General features: G+C 38.4%; 1 protein-coding gene and 1 long non-coding RNA gene across 7 annotated transcripts in view; one reads left to right on the top strand and one right to left on the bottom strand.

Moving 5' to 3' along the window:
* Window positions 1–19,418, bottom strand: part of Mctp (multiple C2 domain and transmembrane region protein) — a 43,581-nt gene that overhangs the window by 22,111 nt on the left and 2,052 nt on the right. The window contains exons 2-6 of one of the 3 annotated variants that reach the window (XM_043434149.1): window positions 14,222–14,611; window positions 7,479–7,895; window positions 4,144–4,425; window positions 3,541–3,683; window positions 2,178–2,369 (exon numbers count right to left, since the gene is read on the bottom strand). In XM_043434149.1, the coding sequence (XP_043290084.1) occupies window positions 2,178–2,369; window positions 3,541–3,683; window positions 4,144–4,425; window positions 7,479–7,895; window positions 14,222–14,276 (1,089 nt within the window). In that variant the 5' untranslated portion in view covers window positions 14,277–14,611. Of the gene's footprint in view, window positions 1–2,177; window positions 2,370–3,540; window positions 3,684–4,143; window positions 4,438–7,290; window positions 7,431–7,478; window positions 7,896–14,221; window positions 14,612–19,418 lie in introns of those variants that run through there. The other 2 variants (XM_043434148.1, XM_043434150.1) reach the window with 2 other exon arrangements.
* The window catches only part of LOC122419519 (uncharacterized), a 37,182-nt gene that overhangs the window by 7,670 nt on the left and 10,094 nt on the right, over window positions 1–19,418 (top strand). For 3 of the 4 annotated variants that reach the window (XR_006262916.1, XR_006262914.1, XR_006262915.1), the window contains 3 exons: window positions 2,081–2,443; window positions 3,093–3,268; window positions 3,455–3,689. This is a non-coding gene — a long non-coding RNA (uncharacterized lncRNA). The remainder of the gene's footprint in view (window positions 1–2,080; window positions 2,444–3,092; window positions 3,269–3,454; window positions 3,690–19,418) is intronic. The other variant, XR_006262917.1, reaches the window with a different exon arrangement.

Raw genomic sequence — 19,418 nt, forward strand, 5'->3', positions numbered from 1 at the left:
AAAATCGCTCGGATTTTAGAGATTTTGTTTGATCAGAATTTTGCAATTTTTATGAGAAATCAAGGGTCCAGACGCTCCCCGGATAAGCGGATCTCGATCAACGGAGCGTTCGAATTAATAGCGAGTTTCAATGTGCGAAGCGAGAGCTTAAAATGTTTTCGGACGTCGGTCATAGGGACCGTGCGCAGCGTCTACAGTGTCACTATGCGGCCAATTTCATAACTTTTTAGATGAAATTTCAAGCAGGCGCATATGGGAATTATTACTTTTCGCATTATTTAACAAAATAAAATTATTATTTTTTATCATGTCTCGATCGAGAAAATATTGTTGCATTCGAGAGAGTGCTCTAATGCACAATTTCGACGCCGAGACGTTGAAGTATCAGTAAAATTTTATTATTTCCCAGAGGGCACAGTCCATTCTCCATGGAAAAGTGAGAGACGGACCAAGTGGATCAAAAGGTTAAACACTGTCAACTCATCCACTAAACTTTCTGTTTCGACGACATTTAAAACGTCATTCGATTCAAACGGTTTTTTTCCTTTTACGTCATTTTGATTTTGAATGCGATCATTGTTGATCGGACAAAAACCGTATTTGATTATTTTAATCATTATTTTTTTCCGAAAAATTAATTATTTTCAATGATATACAATCAAAATATCATCAGAAAAATTGCATATTCAGACACGAGAGAGCTCTCTATAGCTCACGCACGGTCTCTATTACGAGTACCCAAATATTTTTTAAAGAAAATCAGAATAATTCCGGATAAAAACGTTCCGAAAACCACGTGCTGATAAAAGCGATTTTTTCTTGATCTACCGAGGATTAAAAAACCTGCTTATAGTCAACTTTGCTGCTAGGAACGCTAGTAGAAAAAATCCATACATAACTTATGTCAATCAACGAAAACGTGAACAATATAGACTGCACATTACTCATACTTCTCATTACTATTAATGGGAATCAATGGCTTTACGATGAAATAATTATCAAAATCTTGGTTATGCAATCGACCAATAAAACCAATATTTCGAGTGTTCGAATAACGAAATTTCATAATGTACGAACCGAGTAAAGTGATTGTTTCACCAAAACACGATAAAAATCGTGGGTACTCCTTAATTCAGAATGTAGATGAAATAAAAGTGTCCATTAAAAAATCTCTGAAAATCATTAAGCTAGTTCGTGTACGAAACGATTTTCTTAAGAAAGTCCTGAAATTTACACAGAATTTAAATGGGTAGTTGACTGACAAGCATATGAAATTTTAAAGGGTTCGTCTTATTGGTTATTGAGATAAATGTGTTTAAATATGAAGACAAATACACAAGGACTATGGGTAAAAAGTCTTTTCATATAACGAATGAACGCTTCTTACGAAATTTATGAAAAAGTACACAACAACGATGAAGTAGATAACGAAGGTCTGGGAAAAAATTCGAGACGATTGTCTTACTAGTAACAAAAATATATTACGTTAAATATTGAACGAAATTGATAATGAGCACTCAAATAACTTCACATTTGCTTATTTCGTCATTTTGTTTCTTCTTGGCTCGGCTCATTGCTGTCACAGTCTTCTGTCTTTTTATTAACACTTTTTTCTTGATCCATTTCCCTTTGTGTTTTCCCTTTGCGCTCTCTAGAGCGATTTTTTACATAAAAGACTATAATATTGTAGCCAGGGACGAATAAAATTTCGGATTTAGTCAGTGATGAATCCCCGATTAATTAATGGCTTGTAATTTCATTCGCCAAAAAATAAGTTGAACAAAATATTATTTACAATTTCGAGTTAATAACTTTGACATTCATTTAAAGTGATTATACTTTAACTAGGATATAAAAATGGACCCAATTTAGACACTATAAAATACGATTCTTAATATTTCATGACATGAGTTAGGTGAGAAGAGAAATCGAAACGAAACGCTTCCTCTAGCGACTTTGATTCTTTTTTTTTCATTTTTCGAAGAAGATTTCTACCTCAATTATTTAATAAGCAATCAGAAATGCTGGCCCATCTAATAATTGTCTATAAAAACCGCGTAACGAAGCTTCGAAAATTCAGATTTTTTTGTAAGGATCTTGGCTACCACGCTGCCTAACTCTATGGAAAAGCCGTGCGTCGCAGCGGTAATTAGAACGTGGATAAATAACGGATGTACCTGTTCTTTCTCCTGCTGGTTTCGTGGCCACAGTGTCGCGGTGAGATACAACTCGCCGAGATGTTGTCGGGGTCTCGCAGGGTCCTTGAGCTCTAGGACAATATCCTGTGGGTGGCCAAGGTCCAGCTGAACGAGTTCCAGCTGGGCTGCTCCCATGAAATCGTCCTGAAGGCCCCAGTCGTAATCGAAGACCTGGGACATTCGGAACAACTCTCATGGAAATGAATAAATAAAGTTTGCGGCCTCGCTCGCTATTTAAAGTCAAGGTATTCTTCCTGGTGCGAATAATCACTTGGAATATTTTATACTTTCAATTCCCAACGCACGACGAATCGAGTCAATGAATAAGTCAAAGATCCTTTTCAACTTTGCACGCTTCCACGCTACTGTAAATTTCCACGAATATTTTATCCTCTCTTCGCTAATCTTTGAAAAATAATGAATGAGTTGAGAGTACCGGACACGAGACGATTCTCTAATTCGCTCGTTCTCGCCTCGAGGCAACGTTAAATCGATCCTTAATATCAGCGATGGAGTCGAAAAATTCATTAACCGGATTACGAACGTTTGAAGATTCATTTCCATCGAAACTTAACGCCTTGTATACACTTGCAGCGGACAAAAAAAACGTCATTTTCCTCATTTTTTTTTGAGCAGAAAATAAATTTTTAGTGAAAAACTGTTAACGACAATCATCAGTACGTTTTTTCATGTAGTCGAAGTATATCGAATAAAAAAATTTTCGATTTTTCCGCCCATCACAAGTGTATATAAGCCCTCGAGAATCGACTTGGAACCCGACGTTCTCGTGCACTGAAAAAACTGTATTTTTTTTAACGAAAGAAATTTCGCTTCGATCAACAAAAATATTTCAATACGCCCCACAATTTATAAGATTAATGAAAACATTTGCAGGGACTGTAACAACTCACTGGACGAAACTACGAAGCCTTGCTGCAGCCAAACGAATATTCATGCCAAGACACCAAAATACTATCGGAGCAAACTTATTCATAAATTCATCCGAACGGTTACCGTTTCCTTGAGTCGATGAGTCGAATTTGATGGACCGAAACAATTAAAAACTGATCGTAAGTACATAAATAATTGCGGATCAAAAGCATTGGCTTCGTTCATTTAATTGATTCGTGGACGAGCTATTTCCAGGTACTGAATAAATTGAATAATTTGCACTGAAAGAAAGAAATGATCGAATCCACCGAATCGTCGTTCCACAAAATCGATTTGGTTCAATAAAAAAAAATGTGTATTTCCAGTGTCGAGCAGTTCCGGAGGACCCACTTCGATTCTAATTGGCTATTCTTGAGATATTCGGGACGAGAGGAAGAGGCTTTTTTATTACCTTGATGTTGAGCGCCTGAAAGGGGTCTTCGATCGGCAGCGTGACGCTTTCGTCCCAGATGGGGTTCAATTCTCGGTGAACCGTGCGAGATTTGTGGAGAAGGCGTCCGGCGCACTTGATCTTGACGTACGGGTCGCTCGCCCCTGCGGGTCAGTAATTAAGGCATTTTTACAGGAATTGACAAGCGCGAGAGTCGTTCCCCGGAGTATTGAAAAATTCCGTCGCAACAATGACGGAAAGTGGGAGCGCGATGGGCGTGAAAACAAAGGAGCGAAGTAGAACGATCGCCCTAGAAAATTTGCCTGGGACGTTGATTCGAATGTAAGCTTTGTGCTCAAAGCCCGCTGACGTTAGTTTGATCGAAGCCCCGAAGAATTCGACGAGTCCTCAGACTCATTCGCCAATTTGTCCATGAACAATAGAAAATATGTAGCAGCGGCTTCGCTCGCTCGAATTCTCGTTGTTCATTGGATATGCGATTGAAAAAAAACGAGAGCCTCGACGAAAGCAGGTCACGAGAGGAGGGACAGCGAGAGTGGGAAAGAAGGAGACGAACGAAGATCGGAGATTGAGGGAATGAAAAGAGACCCTGAACTCGCTTACCACATCGATCCATCGCGACAAGATTAGCTCCTCTTCTGATATGCAGTCGTAATTGAAAGAAGGCGTGCTGACGTAGCGCCAATTCTCGCCGCCGGGCTGCTTCGTCCTGACAACTCGCACCGGACTCTCCCCCGCTCGTCGCCTTATCTTCTTCGTTCTCAAAGTGCATCATTCCGTCTCTCGTATACCGTTGACAACTGAGCGAACCCTTCGACGAACCATCGCTGCAGCGTCCAGGACTGTCCTCTCGAACGTTTTTTCCTTTGTCCCTGTTACCTCTCGCTAGCGGAGACTCTGCACATACGATTCTGTTGATTCTTTTTTTTTTTTTTTATTTTTTTTTTTATTGCTTTACGATGTCGATGCATCGCGTTACCAGTTTTATCTCAGTCGCAAAAAAACCCTTTCGAACTACTTTTTTCGTTTCGTTCCATTAACTAGAGAATATACGAGTCGGATAATTATCGTAAATTCGATTTAACAGGCACAATTTTGAGCTGAGTTTACACAAAAGTTGCGAGAATGTGAGCTTTTTTGATCGAGTCTCGCTCAGATGAATGTCAAATTTTTATACGGATCCACACGGAAAAAGGGAGGCCGAAAATCCTAGAGGAATGCACTAGGAATATAAAATCTCGGGGATATACGTACTGAATTGCAACATTAAGGAGGGTGGATCACGAAATCAAAATAATCAGAATTTGATAAAATTTGTAATTAACATTCTTTGGCGTAAAATTTTTTTCAAATTTTTTTACCACATGGTTATTGAATAACTGAGCGTTAAATCGAAGTTCTTTTGCACGAGATGTATAATTGTACACGGAGAGAAAATTTCACTAAAAACTACTATGGTGCCATAGAAGAAGGGTTCTATATCGGTAATATTTATTAATTCTTACGAACATACATAGTAATTTTTTGTGAAGCGACTCGATGAAAATTGATGAGTGATGTCAAAATAAATATATCGGTACACATGTATACCGGTATATTATCGCACAATCGCGAATGAAATTCTTGTTATTTTGACCATAGTAAATTTCTAAACACTTTGGCGTATGATCGATGCTTGTGTTCGAGCTCCTCAAATTTTACTATGTTCAACTGTAAATTTCAATTGTGAAAACAGTACTGAGTATAGCAAAACGGCATAATAATTCTACTAGCCAGTTCATCATCGAGTCAACATAAATTTTACAACGTTTACTTGGTGAACTATGTTAGGAAAAAATAGCACAATTTAAACCTTTGTCACAGCAAAATACGCAATTTAAAAATTTTCATTCAGAATTAACTTGGAAATTACAATATTTTTTGCAAAAACCTTCAAAATGGGCGATATAGAACCCCAATACCATGGGGCAGCATAGCAATTCTTACTATTTTTTTCTCTCCGTGTATATATGTAAACTCTGTGCACGTGAACTCTAGTGTTCAATTACTCGAGAGGTACGTGGTAGAAAAATCTAAAAAAATGTATATTTTCTTATATATTTTTAAAGAATAGATTTACCAAATTTTATTAAATTCTTATCATTTTGAAATTTTTAATGCATTCAATATGGTTCAGCATGGCAATATTGTATCGTCGCGATCCACCCTCCTTAATCCGAAGAGCAGTAACAAGAATTGTTTTATCCACCATAGTAAAAAGACCATGCCCATATCTTTTATTCAAAAGACTCAAAATTCTTTTTTTCCATAAGCATAGTAAAAAAGGTTTTCAGTCACTTCAAATGTTTATATTGTAAAGTAGGCTCGGGCAAGCCTGACAAAAAAAAACTATTTGTATGAAAAAATTTCACACGTATTCAGTTTATATTCGTGTATTTATCATAGAATTTACTACGCTGACAGTGAAAATTTGTGATTTACAATACATTTCCACTTATTAGTAAATGTTAGTCTGACATGATGAATAACACTCGAAAACAAAACGAAATATATTTATCACGTGCATCACTTTTTGCTATGCACATAAAACTGTTTAGAATTCAAGGGACGAAAATAGGAAAATTCAAAAAATACTGTGCTGTTTTTAATCGATGCTTAAATTGAAAATTCTTGAAAAATAATATATTTCATTCAGAATGATTTCGATTTCTCCGTGCAGAAGATGCAGCGATTACTGAACGTCACGACGTTTGGCCAATTTAAGAAAAATCGATGAATTTCGGTTATTTTTGAATTCTGATTTTATGTATTTCGAGAACGAATCCCATCAGCCGCGGAGTAGGCATTTTAAATTCTTTTCATGCTTCGTGGTACACCGGGAAAGAAGTTTAGTCGAATTTATTAAAGCTTCGTACAATTGATCGAAAGAAATATTTCATTATGATTCGAAAAACCGGTGAGTTTCGTCAATTATTTATTAAATTGCACTAAGCAAAGATAATTACTGGACCGAAATAATAAATTTAGTAGAATGAAGGCGAGAAACGTTTCGTTTGATGGGATGGATAGCTCGACCAAAATATTATATCTGATTGGAATTTCCGTACTTCGTGATGCAATAAAAATCTGAAAAAATTCACCAACATTTGGAAAGCTATGAACAACAATTATCAATAATAATATTGCCCAAAAGTTAATAACAAATTGTTTAAACAATTAATTATTCAATAATTTTGCGGTGACCTATTGTTTTTCTTTTACGAATCAAATGTGTGTATTTTTCCGAATGCTGATGAATTTTTTCAGAATTTTCGTCGAATTTTGAAATTTCTTGAAAAAATTTTGAAAAAAAATTTCAAAAATTTGAATTTTGGATATGTTTTAGAAGACATATTTACCATCAGTTTTGAAAAGTCTCAAGGTTACTGGATCAAAGATGTACAAATAGAGCGACTTAAAAAATTTAAAAAAGGGAATTTCAAAAATCCACGAAAATTTTGAAAAAAATCATGAGCATTCAGAAAAATGCGCACATTCGATTCGTAAAAAAAACAAGGGTTTACTGTAAAATTGTTAAAAAATTATTCATTTAAACAATTTATTAATAACTTTTGGGCAATATTATTATTGATAATTGTAGTTCATAACTTTCCAAATGTTGCTGAATTTTTTCACATTTTCATTGTATCACGAAGTACGGAAATTCCGATCAGGTACAATTTATCGACTGGGCTATCCATTCGGTAATACCTTAAACTGGACTTTTATCTCGGTGTTCCACAGGATTTTTTTGCCTCATTAATTATTTGAAGAAAAGTCCAGTAAATCAGTCGCCGAGTTTTCGTGCGACGAGTGACAACGCTGAAAAATGATTTTGCTCTCGTTTTCGTGATCGATGAGAAAAAAAATGAAGGAAGATTGAAACGGCGCGAGCGTACCTGGGTGGTTGAGACAGTGGCGGGCCGGACTCTGCGTGGCCGACGAGCTTCGACTGTGCTCCGACGAGTAATCGGCCGCATAATCGGACTCGACGCCCACGTTCCTGTTCGGCGAGTCGTTTCCATCCTTGATCACGTTTCCATCCTTAGTTTTTTTTCTCTCCTTGCTTCTCCCCCTGACCCAGCGGCTTTTGAGGGTAGCGAAAAAAGTTTGTGTGCGTTGGGCCACCGAGGAGTAACGAAGGTGGTGATGACGGGAGGAATCGCGGTTGTTATTATCCCCGGAGGCCTGAGACGCGCGTCCGCGAAGCGACGGCGAATCCTCCCGCTTGTTTACCCTCAGCTCCGTCGCGCTCCTCGACAGTGGCCTACTGCCGTTCAGATTCAATCCCGATCGAGATTCCGAACGGGATTTATCTGAAAAAAAAACAAAAGTTTTTTCGTCACTCGATCCAATCGCTTCGTCAGGATTTGTCACACGTTGCTTCAGTATCGTTTGCACAGTTCCGTTGACTCCTCGCGCATTTATGAAATTCAGTCCATGCAAATTAGCCCTCAAATGTCAAATCGCCACGAAAAGTTAAAAGTCTTCAAAAAAACATGGCTCCTCGAACCGACCGCAAGATAACCTTGTAACTCCTCTTTTGGGTATGGCGAAAGTTGTTAAACTTTCAATGGATTTATATCGCAGGATGACACTCCTGTGGAAACCGCTGCTGCTCCTCCTCTGCCTGAGAAGAAATCGAACTTCTCTCGGTCCCCCCACCAACCTTCCTGTCGAGAGTGGGCCAACAATGATATTCGGAAGCTCGCGGTCTGCTTATATATAAACCCGAACGGAATTATATTCGTTCTCGCCCCCCCCCCCCCCTCCCTCCGCTACCCCCACCATAATCTTCTGAGGCTAACACTTATATCGAGAGAGAGAAATCGTTGATTCGATTGAAATTGACGTTATTGGAAGAGTTTTCTCGATTTAGAGTAGTTCGGCTGTTCTACGACTAGCCAAGTTCGCAGATACTTTACGTTGATTCATTTTAAGTAAAAATTATTGATAAAATTGATAAACACTTACGTTGAGAATATTTTTATCATAAGAATGTAATAAAATGCTTTAAAAATGGTGAGACTTGAAACACAAAAAATCTAGGGAACATTTTTATTGTGCGGACGAAAGTTTATATCGGTGTAATGCCACCGAGAAAAAGGGATAGTCAATTAATTAAAAAAAAGTGAAGCTACTAGACGAATGAAAGCACGTGAAACCGAATTTGCACGAAATCAGCTCTTATCAGCAGTTCAACGTAATGACTGACATCCGCTTGATAAATTTTCTTCACGATATAAACTTTTCCGAAGCTCGAACACCGCACAATTTTTTCACAAGGTATATTATTGTGAATTCTTCCATGGGGTATCGTGTTAAAAAGTCAATATTGTAAATGAAATAATTCAAAATTTTGACCCGTAAGAGGCCCCTAGGTAACTCCTGCACTGCATGCTAGTCAAATGAGTGCTAAATTTTCAAAACGCTTTTAGACCAAGTTTAACGTGCCGATTAAATGTATTATTAGTGGATTTGTATTACAACATATCTCATTGCGATGTAAAAATATTAAAAACGCTAGTTTTGCAAAAGCATCAACCGATAAATGCAAATTTCCACGCTGACACATTTTCACTGGTATTTTTCAAAGAATCATCTGCGTTTTTTCATCGATTTTATTGCAACAAGTCTCATTTTGTTCGTCAGCCGGTCCTTTATGAATCCACCATGTAGTTGTTTTTTTAACTCGATCGTTTCACCGTTGCAGCTAATTGTTCATTAAGTGAAAAAACTTTTTCATTCATAATTTCTCTCAGGAATGAGTTTAAAGGAAAATCTACGTGGTGAATTCGTAGAGGATCAGTTGAGGAACAAAAGGAGACTTGGTGCAATAAAATCGGTTAAAAAATAGAGATGATTCTTTGAAAAATAGCTGTGAAAATGTGTCATCATGGAAATTTGCATCTATCAGTTGATAATTTTGCAAAACTATCATTTTAAATATTTTTTCACGTTAATAAAATATGCTTGAATACATATATACTAACAATAAGTTTAATCGGTACGTTGAAATTGGTCTAAAAGCGTTTTGACAATTTAACATTCATTTGACTAGCATGCAGTACAGGAGTTACCTTAAAATGTAGATATGCATACTCATACAAATAGAAAATGGCTTTTGCCACATTTTGCTTGACGATTTGACTACGAAAGTATTTTAACCGCTACACGAAGAAAAAATTTCAGTAAAAACTACTATGGTGCCATAAGAGTGTTCTGTATCGTAATATTTCTTAATTCTTACGAACATACATAGTAATTTTTAGTGAAGCGAGAACTCGATGAAAATTGATGTGATGCCAAAACACACATGTATACCGATATATTATCGTACAAGCGCGAATGAAATTCTGCCATGTGCCATAGCAAATTTCTAAACACTTTGGCGGATCATCGATGCTTGTGTTCGAGCTCCTCAAATTTGATTATTCTCAACTGTAAATTTCGATTATGAAAAACAGTATTAACCATAGCAAAACGGCATTAATAATTCTACTTTACAGTTTATCATCAATTACAAAGTTTTTATCCGGAATTGACTTGGAAATTACAATTTTTTTAGTAAAAACCTCCAAAATGGGGGATAAGAACCCAAACACTATGATGACAGTAATTTTAACAAATTTTAAATAATGTTAATCTGTGCGTTGAACTTGATCTAAAAGCGTTTTGAAAATTTAGCACTCATATGACTAGCATGCAGTACAGGAGTTACCTTAATAGGGGACCTTGAACTATAATTTACCGCAAAAAAGTGGACCTTGACCGTACTTTATCGAACGGCCGAACTACTTTAACTGGATCGTGCTCGGTCGGAGTGTATTTACTGTTTGGTCCAGGGCTGGGGTGATGAAAAACAGCGTTTTGGTTTTCCGACTACGTTTCAATGGGGCCTCACCAAGCAGGGACGATTCCAAAGATCTTAAACTTGACAGTTTTTTTTTCAAACTTCAAAATTCGTCAATTCGATTGGGCCTGAGTGCGAGGATTCGAGATTTTTTACATTCCCGATTAATTCCTCGAGAACACGCCTCACTAATCCGCGGATAAAAGAGAACGTGCCTGGTCGAACTTTTTGAGAAGAAAGATTCGACGGAATTGTAACAGTCCCAAGGTCTCTGCCCTCTTTATACTTGAGACAAGAGCACCAAAAATGACTCTCTACTTTGGCAAAATAGCAAATATCTTCGTCGAAAATGATCCCGAAATTTCTCGTCGACGTGACACTCCGTTTTCGCTCGCTCTCGAGCCAAAGTTCACGGTCGATTCCTCGAGAAATCTGACCCTCGAGAAGATATAATTATTTTCATCGACGTAGAATTATCCGTAGAAAAAGGAGGAAAAATGTCCGAAGAATAATTGGCTTCGAGCGTGAATCGGTCAGCACTTATCGCGCGAACACAATTGCACATGATTAGGCGAAAGTCTCAAGTCGAATGTACAGCGACGAGCAGCCTGTAGATAATGTGACCCGGTGACCAACGATAAGCGATCGTGGGCATCCCTAAATCCGAAACAATAACGATCTCCCTCGCTCCTTACATCGGCTGCGATTCCTCGTAGGTGCGGGCCGTGTCTGCGGAGTAATTTATGATTGAACGTTACGTTACGTGCATGAATAATGCGCGGAATGAGTCAACGGAATCTTGAGACGCGAGGAATCGCCTCAGGCTAATTTTTACGGGGATTTCTCTAATCGCGTATCGATGATTATTCGGATTTCTGGGGAACGAATTCTGTGATGCTTCTGAACGAGATTTTTTTTATTATTGTGCGAGAAAGAAATTCGTCACTTTGCGAAGGGAAAACTTCCGGAGAATCTTCCCTGCCCTTTTCTTTCTATTGTCGTCACTGTCCTGAAATACGATTGCGATTGAAGACATTCGCTCCCATTTTCGTGCTTCCTTTGGTCGAAGCTGCGGGTAAGGAAGATGATGGGTTAATTGTGATTGAAAAAAGCAACTGAACTTTTTTGCTCATTTGATGATCGAAGAAACGATTCAAATTTATTCTCGCAATTATTAAAATTCCGTGCTACTTATTCGTTGAGATTGATCAATTTTTAATATAATGATAAACGGAGAAAAAAAATAGTAAGAATTACCATGTCGCCATAGTGTTAAGGTTCTATGTCCCCCATTTTGGAGGTTTTTACCAAAAACGTTGTAACTTTCGTGTCGTCTCCAAATTCAAATTTATCAATTGCATATTTTACAGTTGGTCATAGTCAAATTCCAAGAGCTCGAATACAAGTATCGCCGAACCGCCGAAATGTTTGAAAATTTACTATGGTACAGAGCAGAATTTCATTCGCGCTTCAATATTTACACGGAGAGAGAAAAATTGTTAAAATTACTGTCATCATAGTGTTTGGGTTCTTATCCCCCATTTTGGAGGTTTTTACTAAAAAAAATTGTAATTTCCAAGTCAATTCCGGATAAAAACTTTGTAATTGATGATAAACTGTAAAGTAGAATTATTAATGCCGTTTTGCTATGGTTAATACTGTTTTTCATAATCGAAATTTACAGTTGAGAATAATCAAATTTGAGGAGCTCGAACACAAGCATCGATGATCCGCCAAAGTGTTTAGAAATTTGCTATGGCACATGGCAGAATTTCATTCGCGCTTGTACGATAATATATCGGTACACATGTGTGTTTTGGCATCACATCAATTTTCATCGAGTTCTCGCTTCACTAAAAATTACTATGTATGTTCGTAAGAATTAAGAAATATTACGATACAGAACACTCCTATGGCACCATAGTAGTTTTTACTGGAATTTTTTCTTCGTGTAGCGGTTAAAATACTTTCGTAGTCAAATCGTCAAGCAAAATGTGGCAAAAGCCATTTTCTATTTGTATGAGTATGCATATCTACATTTTAAGGTAACTCCTGTACTGCATGCTAGTCAAATGAATGTTAAATTTTCAAAACGCTTTTAGACCAATTTCAACGTACCGATTAAACTTATTGTTAATAGATATGTATTCAAGCATATCTTATTAACGTGAAAAAATATTTAAAATGATAGTTTTGCAAAACTATCAACTGATAGATGCAAATTTCCATGATGACACATTTTCACAGCTATTTTTCAAAGAATCATCTCTATTTTTCAACCGATTTTATTGCACCAAGTCTCATTTTGTTCCTCAACTGATCCTCTACGAGTTCACCACGTAGATTTTCCTTTAAACTCATTCCTGAGAGTAATTATGAATGAAAAAGTTTTTTCACTTAATGAACAATTAGCTGCAACGGTGAAACGATCGAGTTAAAAAAACAACTACATGGTGGATTCATAGAGGACCGGTTGACGAACAAAATGAGACTTGTTGCAATAAAATCGATGAAAAAACGCAGATAATTCTTTGAAAAATACCAGTGAAAATGTGTCAGCGTGGAAATTTACTCTCATCAGTTGATGGTTTTGCAAAACTAGCGTTTTTAATATTTTTACATCTTAATAAGATATGCCGTAATACAAATCCATTAACAATACATTTAATCGGTACGTTAAACTTGGTCTAAAAACGTTTTGAAAATTTAGCACTCATTTGACTAGCATGCAGTACAGTACCTTAAACCAGCTGACTCATGGTGTTGTCAAACCTTCCACTGTTTGTGTCGTTATTACTCGTTAACCCCAAACAAGTGTTTTTCTTTTCCATTACCCAAGTGATTTTTACCGGTAGCAAAGCTTTCTCAAGAAATCATTGATCTCTAAAAACATTCTATTTTCTCATTCTCGTTTTTGGCTCTCTAAAGTTGGGAGGATCCTATTTCATGAAATCGAAATGGTCGCACAGGAAGTGTGCCTGCCATAAGAGCCTGTGTATAACCCTTCAAAAAATGTGATTTCCGGTAATTGTTTTCTCGACAACTAGACCGCAGGTTCTATAATAATCCGGGAACAGATGCACGCTGTATATTTCTAGGATATTTCGAAATTTCAACTCTCAAAGTCGGAGTTTTCGATTTCCATTGGATTCGTGTGAACTTCCTTAAAGAAACGATTTTATGTGTGGTTTTCGATGAAACGACGGTAGAATGACACGTGTATTGGCCTCGTGGATCTCCGCAGCAGTCTGATAAATAATTTATGATACCGTCACCAAAAGTCGGTCATTCGCTCCCCGAGCTACTTATTTTCGGTCGAGTTGATGTACGGTCCCATACGCGCAGTAGTGAGAACCGACGCATCAATCCACATTCGAAAAAGGAAAAGTGGCAATAAATAATAATCAACGTGACCTCGGGGAGCACTCGGGGAAAAATTGCCTCAGTTTAAGCGATTCATTGAGCGTTTTTCCTCGTTCGAAGTTTATTTTTAATTCGTCGATTCGGCACGTGTGTCTTCGGCTTCATTACTAAAGTTTATCGAAATTGATCCTTTTTTTATGGATTTAAAAAAAGTTTTAACGAAATTTTCTGTTTTATCGTATCAGCGGACGCAGCCGACCATCAAATTTCTGCTTCGTTTTCGTTTCCCAGCAAATGCCAACCGTCTCGGGATCAACATCCGCGAGTTTCATCGGCAAATTTTTTTCCTCAAAAACGTTGAAAGTCCACAGAAAAGTTAAAATTGCGTGGAAATTTAAAATGAGATTAAAACAATTAAGGGCTTACCAGGTACCGCCTCGCCGTCCTCCGATCCGGCGAGGAGTTCGACGCTCTTGCTCATCTTTCGTCCAACTGGAGCTGTCCGAGGGGCAGCTTCTCTGGAGGGACTGCAGCGACGACTATAGTCGCACCAAAGCACAAATCCTTCAAACGTTTTTTGAACCGAGCCAGGCGTGCTCGTCCGAGTAACATGATTTCAGCTGATTCTCCGTCGTTCCTGTCGGCCGGTTAGTCATGAAACAATCCTGACTCTCGCATTTTTATTCCCCTCCGTCGTTTTCGGACTATTTTCCGACTTTGTTTTAAACAGCCTCCGTTTTGGCAGGAGTCTCGAGGAGCAGAGCTGCAGGGCTCATTATCGGGGCGAAAAAAGTGCGGATTTGCGCCCGAAATGCTCTGAAATGATGGAAAAAAATTGCTTGAGAACGAAAAATTGCGCGAACTTCGTCGCTTCAATTTTCTTTCCGAAAATCCGGCCAGAAGTCCAATTCCCGGAGCAAAGAAATTCCAGGCAAACAATAATTCCCTAAAATGCTTGAACTAAATTGATTTTGTCATCAATTCCGAAAGGCCTCTTATCCGGACGGGAACTCGAAGGTGCGTCTGAACTTTTTTGTCCCGCGCTGTATTTTCGGGCTTCCTTTATTCCTTTTCAATAGCTTTTCCTCTGTTTCAACTGGCTTTATCTCCATTGTGCCGTCCGGATAACAGAATTTCAAAGTAAACGGTTTGCTCACAAAGGTTGTACCACGACGCGGAAAAAACCGTACAAAGGACGTGCAACTTTGACAATACGATTATCCGAGTTCCGCGAGCAAAGTCCCCAAACGTGTGTGCGAGTGAGTACAAATACATCGATAAACAGACAACAGGTGAATCGTGGAATATTCGGGATAACCAGAAGGGTCGAAGGGTCTCATAAATAATGGATATTCTCTGGAGAGCGAGCCCTCGGTAAGGACGTCAGACGGTGGTGTCTCTAAAGCACAAAGTTCAAATGGACGGTCGTGGAACGTGACGTCCCCAATTGTAATGGGCAACGGTGTTGATTAACCCTTTCAGACCGAGACCTATTTCGCGTTGACGGAAAATGATTCCCTTCATAATTTTATCTCAAAATACTTTCTAGTTTCCGAATCCATTGTGACAGTTCAGTTTTTTTGTTGGGAAATATGAATTTTCGAATGTTCGCTACGGGCAGCACCAGGTCCTTGGGGAGCAAAATCAGGAAAATTTACGAATGAATCTAGCACCAAATACCTTAAATACATCATATTAGCTTCCCTTTCAAAGGAAATAACGTTTGGAGTACGAAAAAAAAATGTGTACTCACTTTTCTTTTGCGATGACTAAAGCACCTTTTCACACAACGCCAACTCAACATGAAGCGCCGACTTCATATTGATATTTCGATGGGTTAAAGCAGTTTATCTCTTGGTTTAGGAGTTTCTATGGTGCAATCTAACCTTGCTTGATGGAAATAGTCAGTTAAAACCCCGACCTTACTGACCGATGCAGTTTTATTGGGCCTGGAAGCGCGTGTTGCGTAGAAGCAACATACGGTCCGAGAGGGTTAAGGTGCGGGGCGGTACGAAATATAAAAAAAGAGGCATTTTTATGCAAATTGATAAATACGTTGGAAAGTGTGTGAACTATTTGCTCGCGAAATTTAAGCGGGTTCGACGATGCAGTTTCTGAGAAAATTGAATTAGTTTTTACATTGGATCTTATGGAAAAGCGTAAAAAGCGTAAAAAACATTGAAAAACTGCTGTTTAAAAAGCCACTTTTTGATCAAACGGACACTAGTATATGAACCAACTGGCAAGATAACTCTCGTGAAATTTGCAGTGACCTCCCCGTCCCGTTTATCTGTAATGTGCAAAAGAAAATTAATAAACGAACTTTGTCCCTCTCGTATAGCTGTATATAAACAGTGCGACTTAGAGCTTGCCCTCGAGCTTGAGCAGGGCAGCCAACATAGTCAAAACCTGAAAGCATAACTCTGCGTGCTGCTGCCAAAGCAAATGTTTGATATTTTGAAAAATAAAAGAAGAAGCTTTTTTTCGCGAAAATTAGGAACATTATCGTTGAAATAGTCATTTCTTCATGTAAAAGTACACGATTATGATTGTTTCGTGTAAATTGAAAAGCAGATACTAAATTGACGTGCAGTCGGTAAGCGAGAGGCTTTCCGAATGCCCCGCAAAAGAGGTTCTACCTTAAGAGGGAATTTTGGCGGGGAAATCGAGTCGCAAAAAGTCCAAGATGACTGTCAAGAGCGAAGGAAACAGAAGCCGATCGTGGGGTTTGTACAGTGGGACAATCAGTTGGAAACGTTGAAGTATACGATCGATGTGGAGCAACACACGATCGCACGAGAAAACGAGGGGGAGCCATGCAAAGGGTTGACACGGTTGTCACGCGTCGCATAACACGCCGTGAACAGGCCGCGCGGTGTTATAAAAACGAAAGACTCCTGTGCGAGAACCGCTTATTTATTATGAAGAGTATGATAAATGAGATTACACATGCGAAGCTCCCTTCGAATCGTGTGGTCGGCCCTTCGTACAAAATAAATGAGAAAAATACATCAGCAGTGTGAAGGGATCGTGGAGGGTGTTCTTCGAGGCTTTTGTGAGCTAAAGAACTTGCATTTACAAAGCTGTTCACAGCGTCATTCCGATAAATAAGAATAAAAATAAGCTCGTAAGAAGCCTTGAAATACTGCAAATAAGGAATGGGCAGCATATCCTATTTATTTCCCGACATACTTATCACCGGATTTATCAAAATAATAGAGCAGTCTTAAGGGGTCTGCCCTAATTCGACGCCCAAAAAAAGACTATTTTCACCAATTTTTGCTTCCTCATCGAGGAAGCTTTGTGACGATGAAAAATTTTTTTTTCCAATTTTTAATGTCAATGTGCTCAAAATGTTCCAAAACATCGAAAAATCATATCTAGAAAAAATGTCCGGATGCGTGTGTGCGTGTGTGTATGTTATGGCACTGCAAAATTAAAACGCTTATAACTCGGAAACGGTTTGAGATACAGGCCTACCGTTTTGCACAGATGTTAATCTATACAAGCTCTTCATTCTATGACAATTTTGTCAGAATTTGTAAAAAATTACGAATCCTACGACGTTTTGAAATGTTCAAAAAAAGGATGTCGAACTTCCGAAAATATTAAGTTTCATTACTAATTTTTTTTTTATAAATAAACTATCGTAATAGGAAGGTTGGTATTGAATTTGGGGAATATCGGTTGAGCGGTTTAAATTTTATGACATTTTGAATTTTACGAAAATATGAGTTTTTCAAAAAATCGTCTAACCGCTTGAATTTTTGGAAATTTTGTAAGATATTCTATATAAGTCTGTACTTCCTCAATACTTTCCAGCAAAGTTGTCGGAATTATTTAATTCCAATGTAAATAAAAAAACGATGAAAATTGAATGTTGCAAACTGTTTTTTCCGATGTCTCGTCATTCAGTTTTTTTTTTATGGATTTAAACAAAGAGATAAATTAAAGTTCGTAAAAGAAGGTAGAGAAAATACATTATTTCCTTGTATACAAAAAAATGCTACAAATTAAAATTTGCAAATTGCTTCCTCAAGATGGTCAAGATGCACGACGCTCAAAGCTTCCTCTATGAGGAATCCAAAATGAAAAATGTAGCACTTCATAGAGTAAGCTTTGAGCATCGTGCATCTTGACCATCTCGAGGAAGCAATTTTTTTGATCGGTATAAATTATTTATAAATATGGATATAAAAAGTATTAGGCTTAAAAAATACACTCTAAAATACACGAAACTTTTTTTTATTATTTTTATTTTACTCAATTTGCGTACAGAAAAATGGGGGAGAAGAGAGGTCCAAAAAAAATTGGGTGTGCGCTGTTGATAAAATCTCTGGAGCGGATGATCGGAGAAAAAAAATGGTTTTAGATTCAATAGATAAATGGCTATATAATTTTTTTAAAAATGACAAAATGGCGCCGATTTTTTCAAAAACTACGAAAAAGCACGCTTTTTTCATAGTTTTTTGCAAAAAAACAATGATTCCGCTCAAAATTTCAATGTTCGTGTGAGATGCGCTACAGCTAGAGTCATAAAAAACACGTGGTAAAATTTTGGTACGGATCGGTCGAATAGTTTCGGAGATTTTATCAACGAGCCGTCGAAAAACGTTATTTTGAGAAAAACGTGTTTAAACAAAGGCAGGTACGCGGTACCGCACTGGGCGGTGCGTATCAGCGCGCTCAGACAGCCGAGTAAACATCGCTCGAAAGTACTCTTGGACCACTTGGACTGCTCGGATCTTTATAGAATTTTAGTACGATACTTTGAAATGTCTATACTTTCGAAAAATGCAATAAAAAATGGATTTTTTGAAAATTCTAATTAGGATAGGCCGCCTAAGGAAATCCCTTACAATTAAGGCTGACCCTCCGGGCGATGCCGAACGTGGCGTGCTTGGGATGAAGAAATCTCTGCTTCGTTCGCAGCCCCCGTTGCTTTAACCCGAATCTATGAATGAATCGTGACCAGAATGGAGCTAATTGCCTCAATTTTCAGACAATTACGCGCACGAGCTTTAGTTACTTCGGAACCGAATAACTTTGTCGTTGAGAATAAAATTTTTAATTGCGAAAAAATATCTTGGCAATAATCACGTTCGCGTATCCCACCGCGGCACGGACTGTCGGTTAATTAGCCGCAGGTGCCTCCGCATCTTACGTTTCGAGGGTACGAAAACGGGGAGAAAAGAATCTTCGTGGATCTCAGGGCGAGGCGAGTAAGTTTTTAAAGCACAATGTCGAGTGGGTTTTTCCGGTACAAACGAGCAATTATGATTCGTCTAGACCGTCGGACGTGGCGAAGGCGCTTAAGGGGGTGAGCTAACAGAGAGCTTTGCATCTTGGGAAGCTTTCCCAGTGGAACAATGACGAATAAAGTCCCTCGGTCCACACGTGGCTCATTCATCATTCGCCCCGGCCGTGACAACGCCACTCTTAAGGGGGTGCGTCCACCAACATCGACGTTTTTTTGTGCTCACAGCCTTTTGGCAATGACAATGACGGAGCCGAGGCTCCCGGCCCTCAAGCACGTGCTTATCTCGACAACCTCGGCGCCATGCATCACCGGAAGGACCAGAACAAAAAGCCCCCGTGGAAGCTCCTCGAGGTAAACAAAATG

This window comes from Venturia canescens, chromosome 1, assembly GCF_019457755.1.
Source record: "Venturia canescens isolate UGA chromosome 1, ASM1945775v1, whole genome shotgun sequence".
Classification (NCBI taxonomy): Eukaryota; Metazoa; Arthropoda; class Insecta; order Hymenoptera; family Ichneumonidae; genus Venturia; species Venturia canescens.